Source organism: Motacilla alba, chromosome Z, assembly GCF_015832195.1.
Source record: "Motacilla alba alba isolate MOTALB_02 chromosome Z, Motacilla_alba_V1.0_pri, whole genome shotgun sequence".
Taxonomy (NCBI): Eukaryota; Metazoa; Chordata; class Aves; order Passeriformes; family Motacillidae; genus Motacilla; species Motacilla alba.
Genome location: NC_052046.1, coordinates 11530015 through 11550497, shown reverse-complemented (window position 1 = coordinate 11550497; position 20483 = coordinate 11530015). Strand labels below are relative to the sequence as shown.

The 20483-nt window shown below is 40.6% G+C and overlaps 2 protein-coding genes across 4 annotated transcripts in view; both read left to right on the top strand.

Annotated features, from left to right (window-relative positions):
• Positions 1-10589, top strand: part of RANBP3L (RAN binding protein 3 like) — a 32293-nt gene extending 21704 nt beyond the window's left edge. Inside the window, exons 11-15 of one of the 2 annotated variants that reach the window (XM_038125320.1) lie at positions 29-159; positions 1179-1299; positions 1835-1977; positions 3371-3563; positions 7919-10589. In XM_038125320.1, coding sequence (XP_037981248.1) covers positions 29-159; positions 1179-1299; positions 1835-1977; positions 3371-3563; positions 7919-7962 — 632 coding nt within the window. In that variant the 3' untranslated portion in view covers positions 7963-10589. The remainder of the gene's footprint in view (positions 1-28; positions 160-1178; positions 1300-1834; positions 1978-3370; positions 3564-7918) is intronic. The other variant, XM_038125319.1, reaches the window with a different exon arrangement.
• A 4587-nt stretch (positions 10590-15176) lies between these two features.
• The window catches only part of NADK2 (NAD kinase 2, mitochondrial), a 32842-nt gene continuing 27535 nt past the window's right edge, over positions 15177-20483 (top strand). For both annotated transcript variants that reach the window (XM_038123534.1, XM_038123533.1), the window contains exon 1: positions 15177-15669. In XM_038123534.1, the coding sequence (XP_037979462.1) occupies positions 15313-15669 (357 nt within the window). In that variant the 5' untranslated portion in view covers positions 15177-15312. The remainder of the gene's footprint in view (positions 15670-20483) is intronic.

Sequence of the window (20483 nt, the reverse complement as noted above, 5' to 3'; positions counted from 1 at the left end):
TACAGAAATATTTTTTTTTTCCCTACAGAAAGACCTTTGTTGAGGAATACAACACTAATTGAATCAGCAGCTGCTTTTGTTTCCAAGCCAGTGGAGAAAATCCTGTTAGATAAAGTTGAAGTTATAACTGGAGAAGAAGCAGAACAAAATGTATTGCAGGTGTGTATTTCGTAAAACCTTAATGGTGAGTAGTTTAGTTGTTGAAAAGGACATCTAATCTATTGCAGATGCAGCAATCTGAACATAACTTCAATTTATATTTTAAATTTTTGCCTTTTTTAAGCTGTGCCTCCGCTAACCCATTTTTCTGTAAGTTGGTATGTTCTTTTTATACTATATTTGTGCATTTTGTAGTCTCTTTTAGTAAGTGACTGTTTCAGTGTTATTTTATAAGAATCTACATAGTATTCTAGTGTAACCACAACCTTAGAACTAGAAGTGATTTGAATAAAGATTTAATGAAAAAAAAAATTTTGGGAAAAAAAGCAATGTGTTGTAAAAGTACTTTGTTTTTTAGTTCAGCTAAAATAGCAATTATCTTTCCAACCTGGCAGAGCGTATCTTGTTATTCTTTGTCTTCAAAATATTATTTTCTCAGAAAATAACAATTATGATTTAAAAAATCTTAACATTATTTTATTTTTGATTAATTCTTCTGTTTTAGCAGAACACAAAAGTTTTACTATCTTTGGAGCAGTGCTCTTCTACTTGCAGTACTGGTATCCTGTTGCATAACATTTGTAATGAGTGAAGAAATAAGGCTGTACAACTTTTGCAACAAATTTAGCTATGCTGGTGGATATCACAGACTGCTGCTACCCTTAAAAACACAGCATCAGCAAAACTGAAGGGCCTCAGCAACTTTCTCAACAGACAAAGAGTTAATGAAGATTAAATAATTGAAAAAGTAAACTGGGAGTCATGCTGAATGTTTTCTATGATGAGAAAAGAGTTCATAGATCTAAGAGCCCTTTAATTTTAAGTAATAAAGGTGAGATATCTATATATCTATGAATAGATATATCTGTGTACCTTTCTGCACATGCCACGTAATACATCGATGTATTAAAAGCCATATCAAAAGTTTTACAACCATAAAGTTGTAAAGTAAAGTTGTTATTTTAGAGACAATAAAACTAGCATTAGCTGGCAGTTTTCATCATGTATTTCTCTTTCAGATTAACTGCAAGCTCTTTGTATTTAATAAGCTTTCTTTAAGCTGGACTGAAAGAGGCAGAGGATCCCTGAGGCTTAATGACACTTCTAGCAATAAGCATGGAATGTTGCAGTCAAGGCTAAGTACGAGTTAAATAATGAAATAACCAATAGAGAAAACACCAAATAACTTGTATTATTGTTGGCCATAGTTTATTTCAGAACATTTAAATTTGAGAAGATTGTTATATTTAAGTCCAGTTGCTGAGAATCTTTTTACCTGATAATGTTCTGTGCATTAAAGACTGAGGAACTGGGCTCACATGTTTACTGTGTACTTCTCTGATGTACTGTGTCTTCAGCCCAGCCACCAGGCTAACAGTTTGCTCTTTGTTGGTTCTGCTTTTTCAGCAGCACTGTTTCAAGACTCTTCTGGAATGTTGTTTTTACTGTGCTGTCACTTTTTTTTCTGTATTGCACAGTTTCAGCTGATTATTTCCTTTGCGTGCCAGACGTATTGAAAGAAACTAATATATTCGGATATTAAATAAAATTGAAATCTCACTATATCAGGGTTTTATACCAAATTAAGAAGAATAATTTATGAAAATATTAGTTGTATACAAATGCTGGAGAAAACAGCTGCAGCATACATCATCATATTACCTTCTTATTTTAGTTATGCGAAATCAAGGTAGCTTGAGACTGATTCTCAACACCCAACTCTGGGAACAAATGGTTATAAAAAGAGCAAACAGAAAGAGCCTGTGCTTCACTGCCACAGATCAAGAGGACCATTCTGTTCAAGTATTTCTAACTCAGGTGAGTAGGAGACAACACCTCCACTCAAAACCCCACGTCATGTAGAATTCTGAATTCTGAAGGGTTGCTGAAGGTTGGTTTTAGCAAATGGCCTTCATGTTCTATCAGACTACACTCAGCTTAGACGTTACATGGCTTTTATTATGGAATGCGTTAGAATGATATTTCAAAAAAACATGTGTGATGATATGATCTGGCCTTAAGACAGAAGTTTCCAGACTGTGGTTCACATACCACCAATGGAATGGGTATCATTCCAGTAAAATGCAGAAATGGCACTTTTTTAATGGAAGCAATACACAGACAATTTCTTCACAGGTAGTTAAAATTTTTTAAGTTACTGTGGTAAAAGGCAGCAGCTTTCTGTCATGGTTCTCAACACAGCACTTGCAATAAATCCATCCAGTGTAGGACCTCCATTTCTCAGTTGAGAAGAATACAGAGTTTCAATACCACCTTGTGTAAGACCCAAGGTGTCTTGGGAACCTTGATTTTTCTCCAGCAAGGGCTAAATTTGAGATGGAAATGTGCTGGACTTATTTGCAAATAAATAGCACATATGTCCCAAGCTGGAAAGTGAGAGCATCCACATGAGTTTAGGATATTTACAGTTTCCCCAGCAGATCTTTCTAGGAAGGATTCAGCTTGCTGGGAAAGACAAATAAATCATAATTTCCAGGAAGTGTCACATAACATACACAAGCAAAGCACCATGCACTGTATATGCAAGTACTGTAAATCTGTCACTTCCTAACAGGGATTGACTTAACTACGGCTGTGCTGGACTGCTGGTCTGCATGTGAGAATTACAAATGTCCTGATCTCCAGGTGTACTGCACTGTTTTCATAGAGCTTGTAATTTACATTCCATGAATTTGTTTTGGCACTAAAGGGCAGTAAAAATAGACATGTATGAGGAAATCACAATATATGAGAGCTGTATGGGTGTGGCAAGGGTTGCAGGAAGCTGCTGCTACAGACACTGAAGAGGCTGGTATCCATCCCTACAGTATCCACCTGGCGACTGTATATATTAACATGTCAGGGCTTTACTACTTCTAGAATCAAGTTCAGGAATCATCCAAATATCAAATACTCCATAAAAACTGAACTGTTCTTCAGGGCAAGTAATTTTTAAGCTTATCTTTCTTGTAACTATAGAGAAAATATAATAAACAGCTGCATATAAAGCTCAGACCACATAAAAGAACTTCACATTATTTATATTTAATATTTGGATGTTAATTATTGAGTGTGCATCTTAAGCATCTTAAGCTGATTGTTTTGATTAGAAACAACAAAATACAACTCTTTCAATATTTCTTAAATGAATTTTTAAAAATAGAGATTTTTCTCTATTTGGTTTGGACTGCATACATTTTTTGTTCTGTAGGCAAGCTCAAAAGACACTGAACACCTGTATGCGGCAATACATCATCGCCTTGTGTCCTTGAGAAGCTTTGCTGAGCAAAAGCCAGATGCTCATCAAGGAGACACAGAATCAGAAACAGCTTTTCAGCCATTAAACTGTGATAGTGATGATGAAGATGATGAAGAACTAACTCAAGTGAGCAGCACTGGATCTGGTAAGCAGAGGTTTTGCTGGAAATGTGTAATCCTTTCAGAGTATTTGCTTAAAGTAATGAAAATTGGACCTTTTTTTATGCTGACTGTAATTTTGATCTGATACAGATACCCCTTTTTCAGGTAGAAACTGGGTAATTCCTTTTTGCATTTTGACTTATTACTGTTAAAATGGAAGATTTTGCCAGCTCAAGTATCTACATGTATTTATAGCCATGGAATACTCTTGACAAAAGCTTCAGGTTTAATAAATTTTTTATTATCAAGCATTATCTAAATGCTTTTTCAGTATATTTCAGTAGAAATTACTAGAGATGTTGAGATACTGATTTTACCTTGAGTAAGTGAAGAATGAGTCCATTCACATCAGTGACTAGCTTGTTTCTAAAAGCCTGGAGCACAATATCTTTATGAAGATATTTATTATGTCATGGTTAACTTTAATTAAAACATGTTCCTTGATCGGCTGTAACAACTAGCTCAACCTAGGAAATCTGCAGAACAACATTTACACACCAGTTTTGCCAGCTTTCTTCACCATAACAAAAATGTAGGTCTCTCAGCGAGAAAAATGCCACTAAAATAAGATATTAATGCCTTAACGATTCTTTTAATGCAACTCACAACAGGACTGCAGTCACATCTGCAGACAGCAAGAGCTGTTAGACTTAAAAGCTCTTCTATCTTAGCAAAAGACAAGTCATATTTCTGGAGCAAATTCACTGCTTGTGTCAAACTGCTACAGGGGATACAGGAGCTTCCAATTAGGTGTGATTTTTCAACAGATGGACTACGTCAGCCAGCTCTGAGTTGTTGCTCACAGGATTTGTTTCCTTCTGCAGCTAGGTGACATACTGTCCTTATATTATAAATATTCCTTTCAACAACTATTAATCAAGAATTAAGAAATGAACAGTAACAGCTGTTAGTACTGTTTAAGGAAAAAAAAATTGCCCCTTTATCATAGAATCATAAAATATTCTGAATTGGAGGGGACCCTTAAGGATCAAGTCCAACTCCTGGCCCTGCACAGCACACCCCAAGAGTCACACCCTTCACACCCTGTGTCTGAGAGCATTTTCCAAACGGTTCTTGAGCTCTGCCAGGCTGGTGCTGTGACCACTGCCCTAGGGAGCTGTTCCAGTGCCCAGCCACCCTCTGGGGAAGAACCTTTTCCTAATATTCAGCCTAAACCTCCCTTGATACAACTTCAGGCCATTCCCTTGGGTGCTGTCACAGGTCACCACAGAGAAGAGATCAGTTTCTGCTCCTCCTCTTCCTCTCATGAGGAAGTTGAAGACCCCAGTGAGGTGTGCCCTCAGTCTCCTCTTCTCCAGGGACAACAAGCCAAGTGACCTCAGCTGCACCTCATACAGCTTCCCCTTAATGCCCTTCACCATCTTGGTTGTCCTTCCGATAGACTGCAATACCTTTATATCCTTCTTATATTGAGGTGACCCAAAACTGCACACAGTTTCTGGTAAATTCCTAATAAGTGTAGGAACACAGATATACAAGTTAAATATTTATTTTGATTTGCAGAAACTTCTGATACAAATATTCAGGTGGCAGCCAGCAAACAGATTCTGAAATGTGTGCGGTGGTATTTTTTTGTCCTTTCAGTTCAAGCACCTGTACCTCATTTATTCCAGTTTGTAACAACAGTTTTAACAATCCCTTTCAAGCACTTTTTTAATGGCTTCTAGCTATTCTGCTTATCTTAATCTCTTCTCAGAGCCACAAGGTTTTAATGTGCACACATTTCAGTTACTGGTATCCAAGTCACCTGGTATCTCCACCTTCAGACATTCAACCTCACGCATGACTGTCCCTGGAGCTCCGTTTTACAAAAATGGAAGAATAATAGGCCTTATGGGTTTTGAACACAAAGAGATCAGTTTTAAATATCAGCACAGAAATGTCCATTTAGATACAAGAGAACAAATCCTGGTTTTTTAAGAGCATTAGTTTTAACATTTTAATTTTCATTCTTTCATTTTAATTGAAGGGTGTATGTGAATAAGTCATCTTCTTTTTATTGATGTAACTGTGTTGCGGAGATTACCTCTCCTTAAGAATATATAAATGTTAAGAAGCCTAAGTACTCAGGGATTGTTTCTTTACAAGAGACACAAGAATTTACAAAATATGCCTGCATTTTATGTAATTCGATTCTATTTGTTCTTTCTCACCCCCCTTCATCCCCCAGGGTTTTCTTTTCTTAATATAGCAATTTCCTTCTTGTTAAAATGAACTTACACAGTTGCCTAGATGATGTATTTCATGACAGTGTAAAAGACATAAAAAATGAGATCTTTCTTATCTTTATAGAGTCTTTATAATAATTGTCTTTAGTGCTTGGGACTGAAGAAGAAAGCAAATATGATATACTTTGTAAGTGAATTACGGATGTGGAAATGATTCTGTATATTTGCAAGACTTTGTTGTAGGCATTCCTTACAGAAAATTCTTAATCTACAGCATGTTAATGCTATACACAGACAATGTATGAGGTAGTAGAGATTTTTGTATGATTTTATGAGTTCAGTATAGACATTTATTCCAATATTTTTAAAATTCCTAGTTAAATTGCTTTACTTTCAAGTAGAGATATTAATTTCATAAAGTCCATAAAGAGAAATTTGCTGTGCCTGATATTTTTATCAGATCATATTTCACCAGTTACAGCCTGAATATTTTTACCAACAAAATGCTCTATAAATCTAAGTGGAGAGGAAAAGAACAATTAATCTTTAAATAGATTTTGAGAGTGGATGGGACCAATAAGTCTTTGGAAAGTATTTATCTTTTCCCTCTGTCTATAAAGTGAGCTGAGGAAGTGAATTTAGACTAAACAGTAAACTTCTTGGCTGAACAAAGTCAAAACAAATAAAGTACATGGGAGGTACAAGGACAGCACTGTCACTAGGCAAAGAAAAGTATTATGCATTACTCCTTATACTCCATCTCATCGATCTGAAATCCTCTCCTAACTTCATAATGATTGAGGAATCATCTCTTTCGACTGAGGTGTCCTCTCTGTAATTTTATCTTAGAAGCTATTAGAATGAATTCAAAGATTCTGGAATCTAGGACTAGGTAAGTCTCAAGAAGTCTCTCCATACCCAGCCATAGACCTTACAAGAAGAATCACAGTGTGCAAAGACATAAGAGTGTATCCCATATGGATCCACAAAGAATTGTGTAGATTTTCGAGACTACTGGTGTTGAGAGCTAGTAGTCTCCAAACACCAGTAGTGTGTTGGTCTGAGAGCCAGACAGTACCATAGCTAAAGTACATGCATTTGCAGAACTGAAGAATGTTTTCTTTTATGGACATTTTCTGGTCCACTATACATATACTTCCCATCTCACTTTCATTAGGACTCTTTCTTATGCTGGAGTTTACCAAGATTTAAAATGTTACAAGACCTTTCTTTCTATTTTGCAGTAAAGTACTTTTAAAGTTTTTAAAGGAAATACTCTTCAGCAACACCACAGTAATTCATGAAAAACTGTTTTGTTTGGCATTTCTTGTCAATTTACTTTAAATTCTTATCAATTGTTAAGGATTCCAAACTAAAGCTAACACACATATATCTGATAGTAATTAAAACTGAGGAAGAAGGAAAAGTTAAGAATTAACATCTTTGTTGGAGTTTCTGTATTCTTTTCAGCAGGCACCAGTAGTATCTAAAGCAGAGAAAAAAAGACACTCTATGATTGGTTTTAAATGTTCCCATAACAGGAAAGAGAAAGGGGAAGATCAGTTTCAATATTCTGACAAACACAAGCTTTCATTTCACTTGTAAAAGATTTTAAACTCTTGGTAAGTATTTAGGGGTGGCCAGATGGTAGTAGCAATTTTTAAGCAGATTCTGTGTTAGGGGTATTATGTGTCTGACATTATTAGTCAGTTCCGCTTACTTTCTGCAGAAGAGTCAAAATCACAGAGATTATGCACCAAAACCACTTTCTCATAACCAATGAGCTGTTTGAAGGTATGCTGGATTTCTCACAGTTTTCTGAGTATTTGTACTGAAGTCTTAAAGCAGTGTACCCTTCATGGAGTGAGATAATTTGCATCCCGGGTACACTGCCCTACCTAGACATCAGATTCCTTAGTGTTTTTTGTGCTTGTCTTTATTGACTTGGAGGGTCATAGGCTTCATTCATGATTCACATGCTCAAATATTTGTGAATAATCCTCTGTTATCTAGTTACCTATTTACCTAAACCAGGAACTGATCATATCCAAACTTTAACCTACTGCTTTGGTATTATGAAATGCTGGATTGTTTCAAAACATGAATATGCCCAAATAAGCAAGATTTTTTTTCCATAAATTCTTTTTCAGATCATTCTAGATGGAACCGCAGGTGGTCTGTTGTCTGCTCATGATATCTGCCAGAAGTTACAACAGCTCAGCTGGGAACTCATCTTCCCAAAATGTCTTAAGCTGACTCATCAGCCCCTGGAGGGAGGAAATCAGATGCATATTACTTTATTACTTTTAAGTAGAGATTCATTTTAGAGACAGCTTAAGTTTAATTCATTGAGAAAGAACTTCAGATGCACTATTGAGATTCCAAGCAGCCTGCTTTGCACTGGGCTGTGAATAACACCATGGCTTCCAATAGTCAAGAACGGTTAGAAAGTCTTTCATTTTTAGAACTAAATATATTTAGATACATTATTAGAGTGAGGAATTTTATAGGGAATAAGGACTTGTTCATCATATTGATGGATAATAACACTTAAGCATGAACTAATAATATATGTAAACAGATATTTGTTACTTTTAATCTATTATTTAAAAGATACATTTGGAAAGCTTTAAATTTTGCTTCACTGAAAACATTTATTTAAAATTGTGCGGTAACATTCAGCATCCTGTTTGTGAGTACAAGCAAGCAAAACCTGGGGTGGCAGTTTTAGCATGACCAAGGCCTATAGAAACTAGCCCCTATAGAAACCCCCCCATACATGTGGTAATATTTAATGTTTATTTTGAAAATGTCTGGAGTGGTATACTTGCTGCAGAATTTTGTTTAAGGGAAAAGAACCATGATCTGCATCTTTCAGCTGTACGCACCAAAAGAATTCACCATGAAGAAATAAAAGCCTGTTCTAAAGGCTATATCAGCTTTAAAATTTAAAGTGTATCTGCTTGCTCATGAACACCTTCCTAGCTGAACAAAACAAACACCTGCACTTGTCTATATTAATTGTCCATTTGATATACACAAATAAATGCATGCACAGTACAACAGGATATCTGCATTAAAAAAATCCCTTAAATGTGTGAGATTATCTGAGATTACTTCTGCCTCAGATGTAGCTATTCTTAACAGCATAATTCATGAGTATGTTACACATTCTCATGTACACAATAATCCCAAGAGTGGCCAAAACACAGATGCTCTGTAAAAGTCATTCCACAAACTAATGCCTTCTACCTAAACATTTTTGTGAGAAAAAAACTCCAATTCACCTGTGAATCGAGACTTGCAGGGTCATTCATAAGCCCATGCACAGTGAGACACACCGCTTATGTTCAATGTTTTTATTCTGTCAAAAATAGAATTTGTCTGCAATCTCTCCACTGCCACTTCCCTGATGTCCTGCATATTGTCATCCTCAGAGCTGAAACAATGTTCTGAAATATCTCAAGTCCTTCAAATTAAGGTAATTGTAATGATTTCTCAATCTAAAAAGCTGCAACACACCTGATCAGTCAGGTTACAATTTAGTTTTCCTATCTGAACATGGTATGAAGTTGGAGCAATAATAGTTTCTTCCTGAATTCTCAGTGCACTGCCAAGATTAGTATCCAGATGAAGCTGAAATAGTTGTCTGGATTACACTGAAATAGTTGTCTGGATTACACTGAATGTAATGGCCCACCAAAATTAGTGCTTGTCTTACATTGATTTAGCATCTGGATGACAGTAAATTTAAGTGGAACTTGATTTCTGCCTTCAGGAAAAAGGGACTGCTTCCCAACAGAGCACCTGTGTCAAACAGTGAAGCATGGGGATTCTCTTTGATTCCAGTCTGCCAATAACAAAATATTGTTTCATATTCCAATAACAAAAATATTGTTTCCATAATGAGTTGTACATTGTGTCCTTTGTTATCAGCCTCACTTCTGACCACAACAATATTTACATCACTGACCTTCATATTTCATTGCTGCAACTCATCCTCAGGGACAAAGCTCCATGTTATAAAAACTCAGGCAGTTGTACAACACAGCAGCCCTATGTATTTAGCAACAGGTCATGGTGATATGTTTGCCCTGGAGTTCAGCTGGCTATGCGCTCAATGCAGAGTTTGATTTCAAAGTCTGTCCTGATAATCAAAGCTTTCTGTGAAACAGGATTTAAGCACCTTAGTGACATGATACCTGTCTAAATTCTTCTACAGCTGTAAAATCCTTGGTAAATGAGGGAGGTTTCCAGGGCAGGGACAACAGAACTTTTTCAGACACAGGACTTAAACTTTGTAGTTTGCTCCCACAGCATATAGAACAAGGTTTATAAATAAAAGCTATTTTGATCTGTCTCTTCCCAAGATCCTTACATGTATGCACAAGTATACATATAATCACACACGCTCATCTGCACGCACACTCAAACATGAAGCTTCATCTCCAAAAAGCTGAGGAGGAAAAGAGATGCTTATTTTAAAGACATCGGATACTTTGGTAATAGAGGAAAAAATTTTTGCTCTTAAGAACCTAATTATGTGTTCTCTTTAGTCTCGATGCACTGAAGTTCATTGTTTCTCAAGCCTGAAGGTACACCATTATGTAATGTATTAACTTGGCTTTAAAAATGTAGTTTGTCATTTTATGACACCTGGAGAGCAATTTCCACACCTCAACAATAAACAATTTTCTTACCACTTAAATATCTGTGTAACTAGGAGTCTTATTTTGTGTCCCAGTTAGAGTCTCCATGAGTTAGAGTTCCATGCTGCAGAATCTCAAGTCTGCTTTTCTAAGGAAACTATGTAAGTGGTTGTGCACACCATCCACCTGTCAGACCCACACTGAGTCCACCGTTCAGTTTCAAAGAATTGCACAGGAGCTAGAATGCTCTAAGATAATTTAAATTCTTCATGAAAATTGGCAGTTGCTGAGTGACAGAAATCAGAGAAAGGCATCCTTTGGGGAAAAAGTTTCAGGGTAAGCTTGGTATTTTCTGTGATGCTGGTGGGCCTGTTTTTCTGCTTCTGTACAAGCTGCAGCACTTTCTGGGAGGGAGAAGAAACAGAGCATGGAAGGATGGGACCCTTTAGCCTGAAAAGAGGTGTGAAGACATGATCCAAACCCATATGAAACTAGACATGAATTTTTTCTTTTTTTCTATCTATCTATGAGAAACCCCAGTGACTAATTTATATACATAAGGGATGTAGAGCTGGAAGATCTTATATATTCATACAGTATTAATTTTCTCAAGGAGGAAAAACTAACAGTTCCTAATAATAATAATATATTCTACTAAGATTAGGAACTTCTAGCAGAATCTTCTTGGATGGAACAGACTGAATTCCTACTTTACATTCTGGAGGCGTTTGTATCCCTTCATAATTCTTGTCCCTCAGGTTTTTATGTCATGCTCTTTAGTGACCTCTGAAATAGTTTTGGCAGACTGTATGAAGTTAAGAGTTAGGTAATATCTCTATTGAATGAATAAATAAATACAGGAAAAAACTTCTAGCACATTTGCTTTCACTGCCAGTGACAGCCAGTATGACATGGACAGGGAGGGAAAGAGCATCCTCATTCCCCTTAAATGGGTAGAGGCCTTACCACAGGGCCATGCCAGCGAGAAAACAGAAAAAGCATGCACGGCCCATTCTACAGCAGTTGGCTGTCTAAAAAGTGGACTTCAAATGAGAACAGTTTGTGTTTCACAAACACTAAAGTTATTTGTACAAAATAATGTGTCTGAAGCTGTTTGAGCATATTCAAATTGCTTCTGAAATGTTAAAGTCACTTGTATTAGACTACTGGAGGGATGGTGTAGTTTGCTTTGCATAAGCAAAGAGTGAGAAGTAGAAAAGTAAACCTCTGATAATTAAAATATGTTCTAATGGAAGTGTGGACAGGAAAGCTTGCTCATCTCCATGGTTATGTGTAAAAATAATCAGTAATTTGCATTGATAAGAACAGCTGCACTTACTATGCTTTTCCTCAAGCTTCTTCCTTGATTTTGTAATTTGGAGTTTCTGAAACAAATTACATTACTAAATTACATGACTCAACTATGCAGTCAGTGATGAGGGTACATACATTGCAAGCAGACGGATAGGATCTGGGATCAGAAATTCAATCAGACTACACTTGCTAATACGTTCATCTATATGCCTTGCAGGACTCTGATGTGTTGCATGAGTGATGCTTTCTAAGCGTTAGTCTGGAATTTTCCTCTGGATTATCAGAATTAACAGCTGCGGTCAGCTGGTCTCAAAATCTGAGGATTTGGATTTATGAAATGTTACAGTGATGGTGTGTTTACCTCAGACACTGTGCATGCACCTAACGCTGATAGCATCACCAATTTAAACAAACCACAATCATTTTCTGTTACCAGTAGCACTGAGGGTCACATAGAGTAAGTCTAGACAATGCAAATAACAGGTAAGTTAATTATATACTGGTTATTAATTAAACTATCACAAGAACGCATTATTCAAAGACTTCAAAAAAGAGTAGAAATGAATAGTTGTCCCAGATTGTAACTGCACTACAAGCAACATATACATTCTTTTGGGTGGAAATAGTCTACATATGGAGATTATCTTATATAAAACAGCTGGCACAGTTGCACATTGGCAGTTTTACAGCTAGTGAAATAGTTTAGGGAATAATTTATTGTTTATGTGGAAATTTTTCCAGTTACTTTGTTACACAGAATATTTTGTGTATTACATAGGTATTTTTTAAAGTTCACAATGTAACTTGAATTATATAGAGCTAAGAATGCCTGGTTTTCTATGGATTTGTGTCTTGAAATTTACAACATGTGTTATAACTCCTTGGTGTCTAAAACGGGCATTTCTCTGAAGCATTTTTCTAACTTCAGGCAGTATTGAGGCATCTGTTTCCATGAAGAATTTTTAAGTACTCTATGCCCAAACCAAAGCTGGTTTTGGTCAGCAAGGGGTTCAAAAAGTTATTACAGTGAAAATTCACTCCTAATCCATGTTTGTGTCCTACAGGGATACCAGGTTTAAATGCCTATATTTATTTGTTTAATTTTGCATGAATTAATCTGTCCCTTAATCTACTGGGTATATTGTTTTAAGTTATTGAAAATGGGGCATGAAGACATGTCACATGTCTCAAACTGAATCTATATCAAAATAGGTAAAGGGTCATTTGACAGATATGTGTGTCTTCTTGCTGTGTATCAAGTGTATGTTCCAATGAAGAATTGTAGTAAGGGAGGGGTTAGTGTCTAATGAACATTTTGTAACTAGGTCCATCATAAAGTAAGATTCAAACTGTAAGTAATATTCAACAAACTGTATTTCATATGTTATAGAAAGTTTAAATCCTTTTTCTCAAAGACAATGGGGTATCAGACAATCTTTGTACTCTGACAAAGAGCTAGCCTGTCAAGAGACTTCCTTCTGGGAACTATGGATTAATCACTTCATAGCTCCATGCTTCAGCATTGTTTCCAGAACTTTATTCATCTACTGATTTAAATTTACATTTTTAAATACATATTTCATATTTTATGCTTATAAGCTTGCTGGGAGAATCAATTCAAAAGACCATAACATGGTAATTGCATGACTTCAGAATAAAATAATGTTCCATATTCAAACCTAATGGCTGAAGCTGATTTGATTTTCAAAAATCAAAACAATTCAATATAAATAGACAATACACAAAGCACAAAATCTTAGAGGAGCAGCTAAATGGTCAATTAAGTTATGAAATAGATACCATTCAAAACAGAGTCATAAATTTTCGAAATCTCTTATATCTTTTAGATCTCCAGGATGTTGTATTACCTACTGCTTTGTACAACCTTTAAGTTAATGGTTATACAGAATGAAGCATTTTCTGGTTAGCAAGGGAATTAGTTATGTTTAATTGGTTTCCTGGTAATCTGTTTTGTGATATTTTCCTTCAAGGCTAAGTTAATCAATAGACAAAAAATCCTCCTATCCACCAGCAAAGACTGGAGAGAGCCTGTGGGAAGAGCAGAATGGCTGCAGCTATGCTTATTTCCTAAGACTCCTGGCAAGGCACTGTAGAGGAATGCTGAGTTGACAGGCAGGAGTTGCTGCTTCAATCCCTTCCCCCAGGGAAGATGAGGAACAAGGTGAGTTAATGAGAAATGCGTGTCTAAGTGAAGCCTTCAGTGCAGAAGGAACGTCTGTGGCACTCGAAGCCTGCGCATGCAGTTATTGATAATCATGCAAACCTCCACAGAATTTCTGGACAACTTGCTTACAATATTAAAAAGTAACTCAGGATCGATAATTTTTTTTTTTTTTTAACCTGGGCTTGCCAGACGCTGTCTCGCAACGCTGCGGCCCGGTCCTTTCTGCCTTTCCTTATACAGGCATGGATAACAAAAAGAGCTTTTAAGCTCCATGTATCTCACCAGCATTCCGCACGAGATGCAGTATTTAGTCCTTCTAAAACACAGCGCGTACTGTGTTTTCCCACCTTTCTGAATTATTTTCCGAAAGTTTTTTCCCCTCCCCCGCCAGTTCCCAGGGAAGCAGGCCAGCCCCCAGGGAGGCAATCCCACCTGACTTCCTTCCACAGCCTGCATGGTGCCGGCCTCGCATCCCCGTGCTCCAACGGGGCGTCCGTGTCACAAGTGATGAGAGCACGCTCGCTGTCCCGCGGGGTGTGGGAGACACAGTTTAGGAACACTGTTTAGTCTCAGAACACTGCTTGGTCTCAGAATTCCCGTGTATTCCCCCAAACTACCTGAAGTTTCGCTAATGCACTATTATCAGTTCGTATTTGCCTTTCAGCGGTGCTGTAAAGCTAATACAAAGACCGAGGACAGGAGCAGCAACAAATGAAATTTACACACACGCGATCTAAGACGAAGTAATCTCTCCCTCTCTATCTCTTTAATATTACCGCTGCCTCCCGGGACACTCAGATTACTAGTGGGGCACTGGTGGCAGTCCCTGTCCCTGGGACACAGCGGAGCACTGGGGGGGGCGAGTACTGGGAACACTCTGGGGCACAGGAAGCACCGGGGGATCCCCAGGGCCACTGTCACTGGTCACTGTCCCCTCTCGGCGGGGGTCGGTCCCGCACCCCTCACGGCGCCCGGGGGACCGGCCGCGAGGACATCCGCCGCAAGACGCCTACGTGCCTCGCGCCCCGTCCCGCGCGCCACCAGGAGTCGGGGCGGGGCCAAGCAGGAGAGGGCGGGAAGCGGGGGAGGGGCGGGCTCTGTTCTGCGCATGCGCCTGCGGCGCTCCCCGGGACACGGGGTGGGGCACGCGCGCACCGCGCGCTGTGCCCCGGTTGGCCGCGGTGGGCGCACGCGCTGGGGATAGCTCCCAGGCCCCGCCCCAGGGGGGCGGGTACCCGGAGGCGCAGCTCGTTATTGGTGGGGCCGGCGGCTGCGCGCGGGGAGGGCGGGGCGGCGGGCGCGGCCGGGCCATGTGTGCCGGGCGCCGCCGCAGAGCGGCCGCAGCCGCCGCCGGCAGCGCCGCGCCCGCCCCGGGGAGCGGCGCAGAGCCCGGGAGATGTTGTCTTCTTGGGGCTTCCCCTGCGGCCGCCTCCGCCTCGCCGGCCGGGCGGCAGCTCGCCGCTCCGCGCTGCTCTGCCAGCGGACGGCGGCTTCCTCCGCCCCGCCGTGGCTGCCGCTGCTCGGCGGCGCCCACCGGCGCCTACTCGCGCTCGGCGGGCTGAGCCCCTCCGCGGCGGCGACGGCGGCGGCGGCCGGGCGGGGGGTGGCGGGGGCCGCGCCATGCGGGTCCGGGGCGGCGGGGGGCGGGTTCCGGCCGTCGCGGGTGGCGGTGGTGGTGAAGACGACGCGGTACGAGTTCGAGCAGCAGCGGTACCGCTACGCCGGGCTCTCTGAGGAGGACCTGAAGCAGCTGGTGAGCGGCGGGAGGGGCCGGCGGTCCCGGACACCGAGGGCGTTGCCGCGGGGCTGCAGCACGGGTGGGGGGGGTACTCAGGTGATACCCGGCTCCGGCTAGGGATGATCGGCGTCATGCTCGGCTTCGGAGAGGTTCCCGGGGTAACACTCGGCTCCGGCGGCGCCGCCGGGCCGCTGTGTCCGAGTGTCCCTGGTGCTTCCCCGGGCCTTGGTGGGGCGGAGCCGGCGGCCGTGGAGGTGAGCGGGGTCGCGGTCTCTGTCCCCGCGCTCTGCCCCTGCTGCCGGGGGCTCTGCCCTCCCGCCGCTTCCCTCCCCGGGCCCCCGATCCCGATGGAGCCGCCGGGCGGCACGGCCTGGAGAGGGGCACGAGTGGCGCCGCTGGACATTCATCGCTTGCAGGCTGCCGAGCAACTTGTGCAGTAAGCGTGTTTGGGTTTTACCCTCGGAGGGATTCCAGTGGCCCTCAACAAACTGTAGTCTTTTTCTTACTGTATGTAGTATAAAGACTAGAGAAGTGCGTCCTGAAGAAAGCACAATGTTGCAAAAAAATCCCCTCTATGTCTTAGCGTGGAGTGATTCTCATTTCCTCCGTTTTTTTGCCTCACATCCTCACTCCATCCTTAGGTATTTTCCTCCATTCAGACAGCCAGTTCTCTCTCAGATCCGCCCTTCTTGTGACAGTTTTAAGAGAAGCCTTTTTCTTTAGTCTCTGAGAAACCTTTAATGTAAAAGTCCATTACTGAAGGTATACCAAGGAAAGCAAGTGTCTCTGAGAGTTGAAATGTGCAGCCAGTGTCTTGTTGTCTACATCTCTATCATGCTCAGTGACTTCACCCAGTTCTCCCTTTACCCCGGTGGCTGTCTTCAGTGTTCACCTGCCACCGATGGGCTGAAAGATGGTACCTGCAGGAGTTACTTTGGCTGCCATCAGTCTGTAAAGTCCATGTCATGAGCTCATATTTTATGCCTTTATTTTGGATAAGTCCATTACATTAATTTGTCTACAGATTTATTTGTGTCTGTCAAGTCTTTGGTCTCTTACAACTGGAAATATTTTAGATCTGTTACTTTGCGACGTTTAGACTAAACTGTACATGTGCTTAACTTAGTAGCAAGGACAAATGGCTGCATAGTCTTGCTTTGTGAAGAATTAGGATAAAATGTTCAGTGTCTACAGCAATGTCTGTGTGCTTCAGTTGGTCTTATACCTCCTATGCAGTTCCTCTGCAGACATTTCTTACATGTTTTGTATAGATGTGTTGTTGCAGTTCAGCAAGTTGAATGTCAGTCTGTGTTGATTCTCATGTAGCTTCTTGTTGCTGAGGTGTCCCCATACTCCCTTACGTACAGTGGTTAGGGGGAAAAAGGTCTCTCACAGCTCAACTGTAGGACTTTTTCTTTTCATTTAGCTTTTTGTGAGAAATTATTTCTTGTTGTTGAGTATAGAGGTTGTCCTCCATGTGCAGTTAAGCCCAGGAAAATCAGACTGGGTTTGTTTGGTTACTTTTCCCTAACTGCTTCTGTACAGGCAGGACTGGGACACTGACTCAGCAACAGTGCACACCCCTTAAGGTGCTCATGGCTGAATGTAGTGGTAGCTGCACTTTCTTTTTTTGTGAGAATGCATATTTTTCATGCTTGGTAACCTGTATCGCTCTCAATATGCATTTTTAAAGAAATAACTGTGAACTCAGTGGGTGATTGTAATAGTTGCAGAAGCGCCTTGGAGTTTGTCCTTTTGGAGAAACTTACAGGTACACAATAATTCTTGGTATTTGTGACAGTTCTAGAATTTCTTTTCTAGGACTGGTGCTTTTTTAATATCTACCTTTCCCCTTAAATTACTGCCTTGTGAGGAATTGCAGCAATAAAACTTGGTGTCGCCAGGTAGACAAAGCCCAACTTGCCTAACTGTGTGTGTAGCAATATTGAGTTAAGCTCTTGCTGTATGGGCGGGAATGCAGAGATTTGTGCAAGAACACATTGAAAAGGTCTTGCAGAATTTTGTTTTTGAAACAGAAAATAAGAGAGCACAAGAACTACCCTTGCTGCCCATTTCTTAAATTTTTTAGCTAATCTGTAAAAATGTCAGTATTTGCATTCTGCTGTGACTGTGGTCTCAGATCTTTTGTCCTCAGACTGAGTAATGGCAGCTTCACTGAATATATTATGTGAAGGTTCAGAAGAATCTTATCCTCACTGTTGGGGAGATCACTTTGTGGCAGAGTGATTGCTGTGTAGTGTCCTTCCCCCACAGTGCCATTGTGGGCAGCTTGGGAACACGATGCATTTTGCTCCCTGGTGTTAGCTGCAGTCCATGTTCCCTGCATCTCTGTTTCTCCTGGGGAGACTTCAGAAGCTGCTCCAAGGCAGCTGATCTCAGAAATGAGCCCAGGCACACTGTCTTTGGGTTTGCAGCTCAGTTGTGTTGAAGGGCCACACACAAGGCAGGGTGGGAGTTGAGCCCATGTGAAAGCCTCAGGCTGGGAGTGAAAGCAAAAGAGCGTAGGAGAGGTCTGGCTCCTTTGATGCTCACAGCTGCTGGGTGACCCAGACGTGTTGGTGGTGGGAGTTGCATTGTAGGGGCTCAGGCTTGGGTGGTGTAAGGGAGCCAGCACCAAAGGAAGAGCGCGGTGCTGTCATCCTCTGTCATGGACCTTCAGATTTTCAGACACTGGCTATCTGAAAGCTAAATACAGAATATCTAAATACAGAAATTCTGTTTCAAGGCAATGTTGGAGGTTTAGATTTGAGCAGCCATACCTGGGTTTGTTGCCTGCCTATTGTGAGTAGAAGAGATGTTTTCAAGTTTCTAGAAGATAGCTGATGTCTGTACTTGGAAAATTCAGATATCAGTATAGCACAATTAATGAAAATTAGGGTCTTAATCAGTTCTGCCTGATCACCAAGACAGGCGAGTAGTCCTGAATGTAGTTATTTCAATCCGTGTGTTTATGTATTGAGGCTGAATATGCAGTAAGTAACTTAAATGCAGAAATGGTGGTGCCTTTGGGCGCACATTCTAATGAGATGAGATTTGTTCCATGTTTAAGGAGGCTGAACATAAATCATTGGCATACACCAATATGTACTAAAATATTACACAGATCATAGCATATGTCTTTATCTATGATATACACAGTGTAAATCACAGTATCCTTCAAGAAGCAGAATACCAGTAAAGTAGGTGACTGGCTGACATTTCTAATAAGCCATAAAGGCCCTGGGTACCTGTAGCTTAAACCCTTCTGTGGCCTTACTTTTGGACACTAAGTGAATTGTATTATACAAACACTATGAAATATTGCAAAGTCAAAGCTGTAGGGTCACAATTCCAGAACTCAAATATTCTGTCTCTGTGCAGAGATAGGAGAGGTAAAGAAGCAGTCCAGATAGTGGAAGAGCAAAACTAATGGTGGAAAGATGGAGAGCAAGGGCTGCTTTTACAGATCTACTAAACACTGTCTTTGCTTTATGAAATTTAAGGGCTGTTGGATTTCTAAAACTTGCAGTTACCAACTCTAAGTTATACTAATCTTTCTTCCAAGTCCCTCCAAACAGTTTGCTTACCAGAAGTGACAGCAATTTGCATTTCTTGTGACCTAGCTTACTGGGATTAGCATCTCAATATGGCTAGTTACAAAAATGGATGATCCAGTCAACTAATACTGAAGACTGTTTCATGTTCTGTTTATTTCACTCTCAGTAAATCCATGCAGAGGAGCCACTGCTGTTGTCCTTACGTAAACTAAGAGAATATAATGCCCCAATAGTAGAAAGAGCTTGTTTTCTGAAGTCTAGTTTTTGTTTTCTTTGATTGTGCAAATGTGTGGTAAGTTGCTGATTCCTCACAGCTGTAAGATATTTAGGGAAGATGAGCAATTTACCTGTCCAAATACATTTCATACACAATTCTAATTATCTATGAAAATGTCTTGTCATATGAAGAGTAATGTTTGTCTTTGTCTTAATTGGAAGGAAGTTGTTCACTGTGGACTAGAGTTGATACTCTGTTGTGCTGGTTTATGTATCTTTATTTGGAGTAGGGAGGGAGAGCAAGTTGGAGGTTTGGGACAAGTTTTGGCTCTTTTGGACACTGCAATTAATTGCTGGGGGAGGTAATCTCAGTGATGTGAAGTTCGTACAGCTTTATAGAAAACGGGTGTCTGAGTGGGGAAGAGGTAACCTGTTGTCAGGATATTGCCTCCCCTGAATGAGGCCAATGTGAACTTGCACAGGTGATGCACAGGGCAGCAGCAACATCCTGAGCAGGGCTGGCCAGGAAGGAAGGAAGGAGTGTTGCCCAGCAGGTAGGTGAGCTTCAGCTGGGGCTCCTCTGCTGTGTGCCAAAACAACCCTGCAGAGCTGTGGATGGGGTGTGGGGGGTGTGTATAGCAGAACGCTGTCCTCGCACCCTCCTGCTCCTAATTTAGATGTGTGCAGCACCAGTTGTTGCTAGCCTGTGCAGTGAAGTTTTCATGCCTCTTAGAAAATTCCTTCTGTTGGGAAATGTACTGTTTTACCTTTAACTTGATAGGTGATGGAGTTTTGGTTTTAATTACAGAAAAATTCTTTGCTATTTTTTATATTAAGTAGTGGAAGATGCCCTTTCAGTATCACTTCTGAATTACTTTTCCTGGGTACTAGTGTTACAGGCTTGTAACTCTCATACCTGAAGATATGGTTTTGGAAAATATCCAGGTATTTTGTTCTTAGATTTCTGGTTTAGAAGACTTCAGTACTGATGCCTATGATCCTCTCAAACACTTATTTAGAAAGTACTGCTCAAGTATTTTCGGAATACTGAGATTT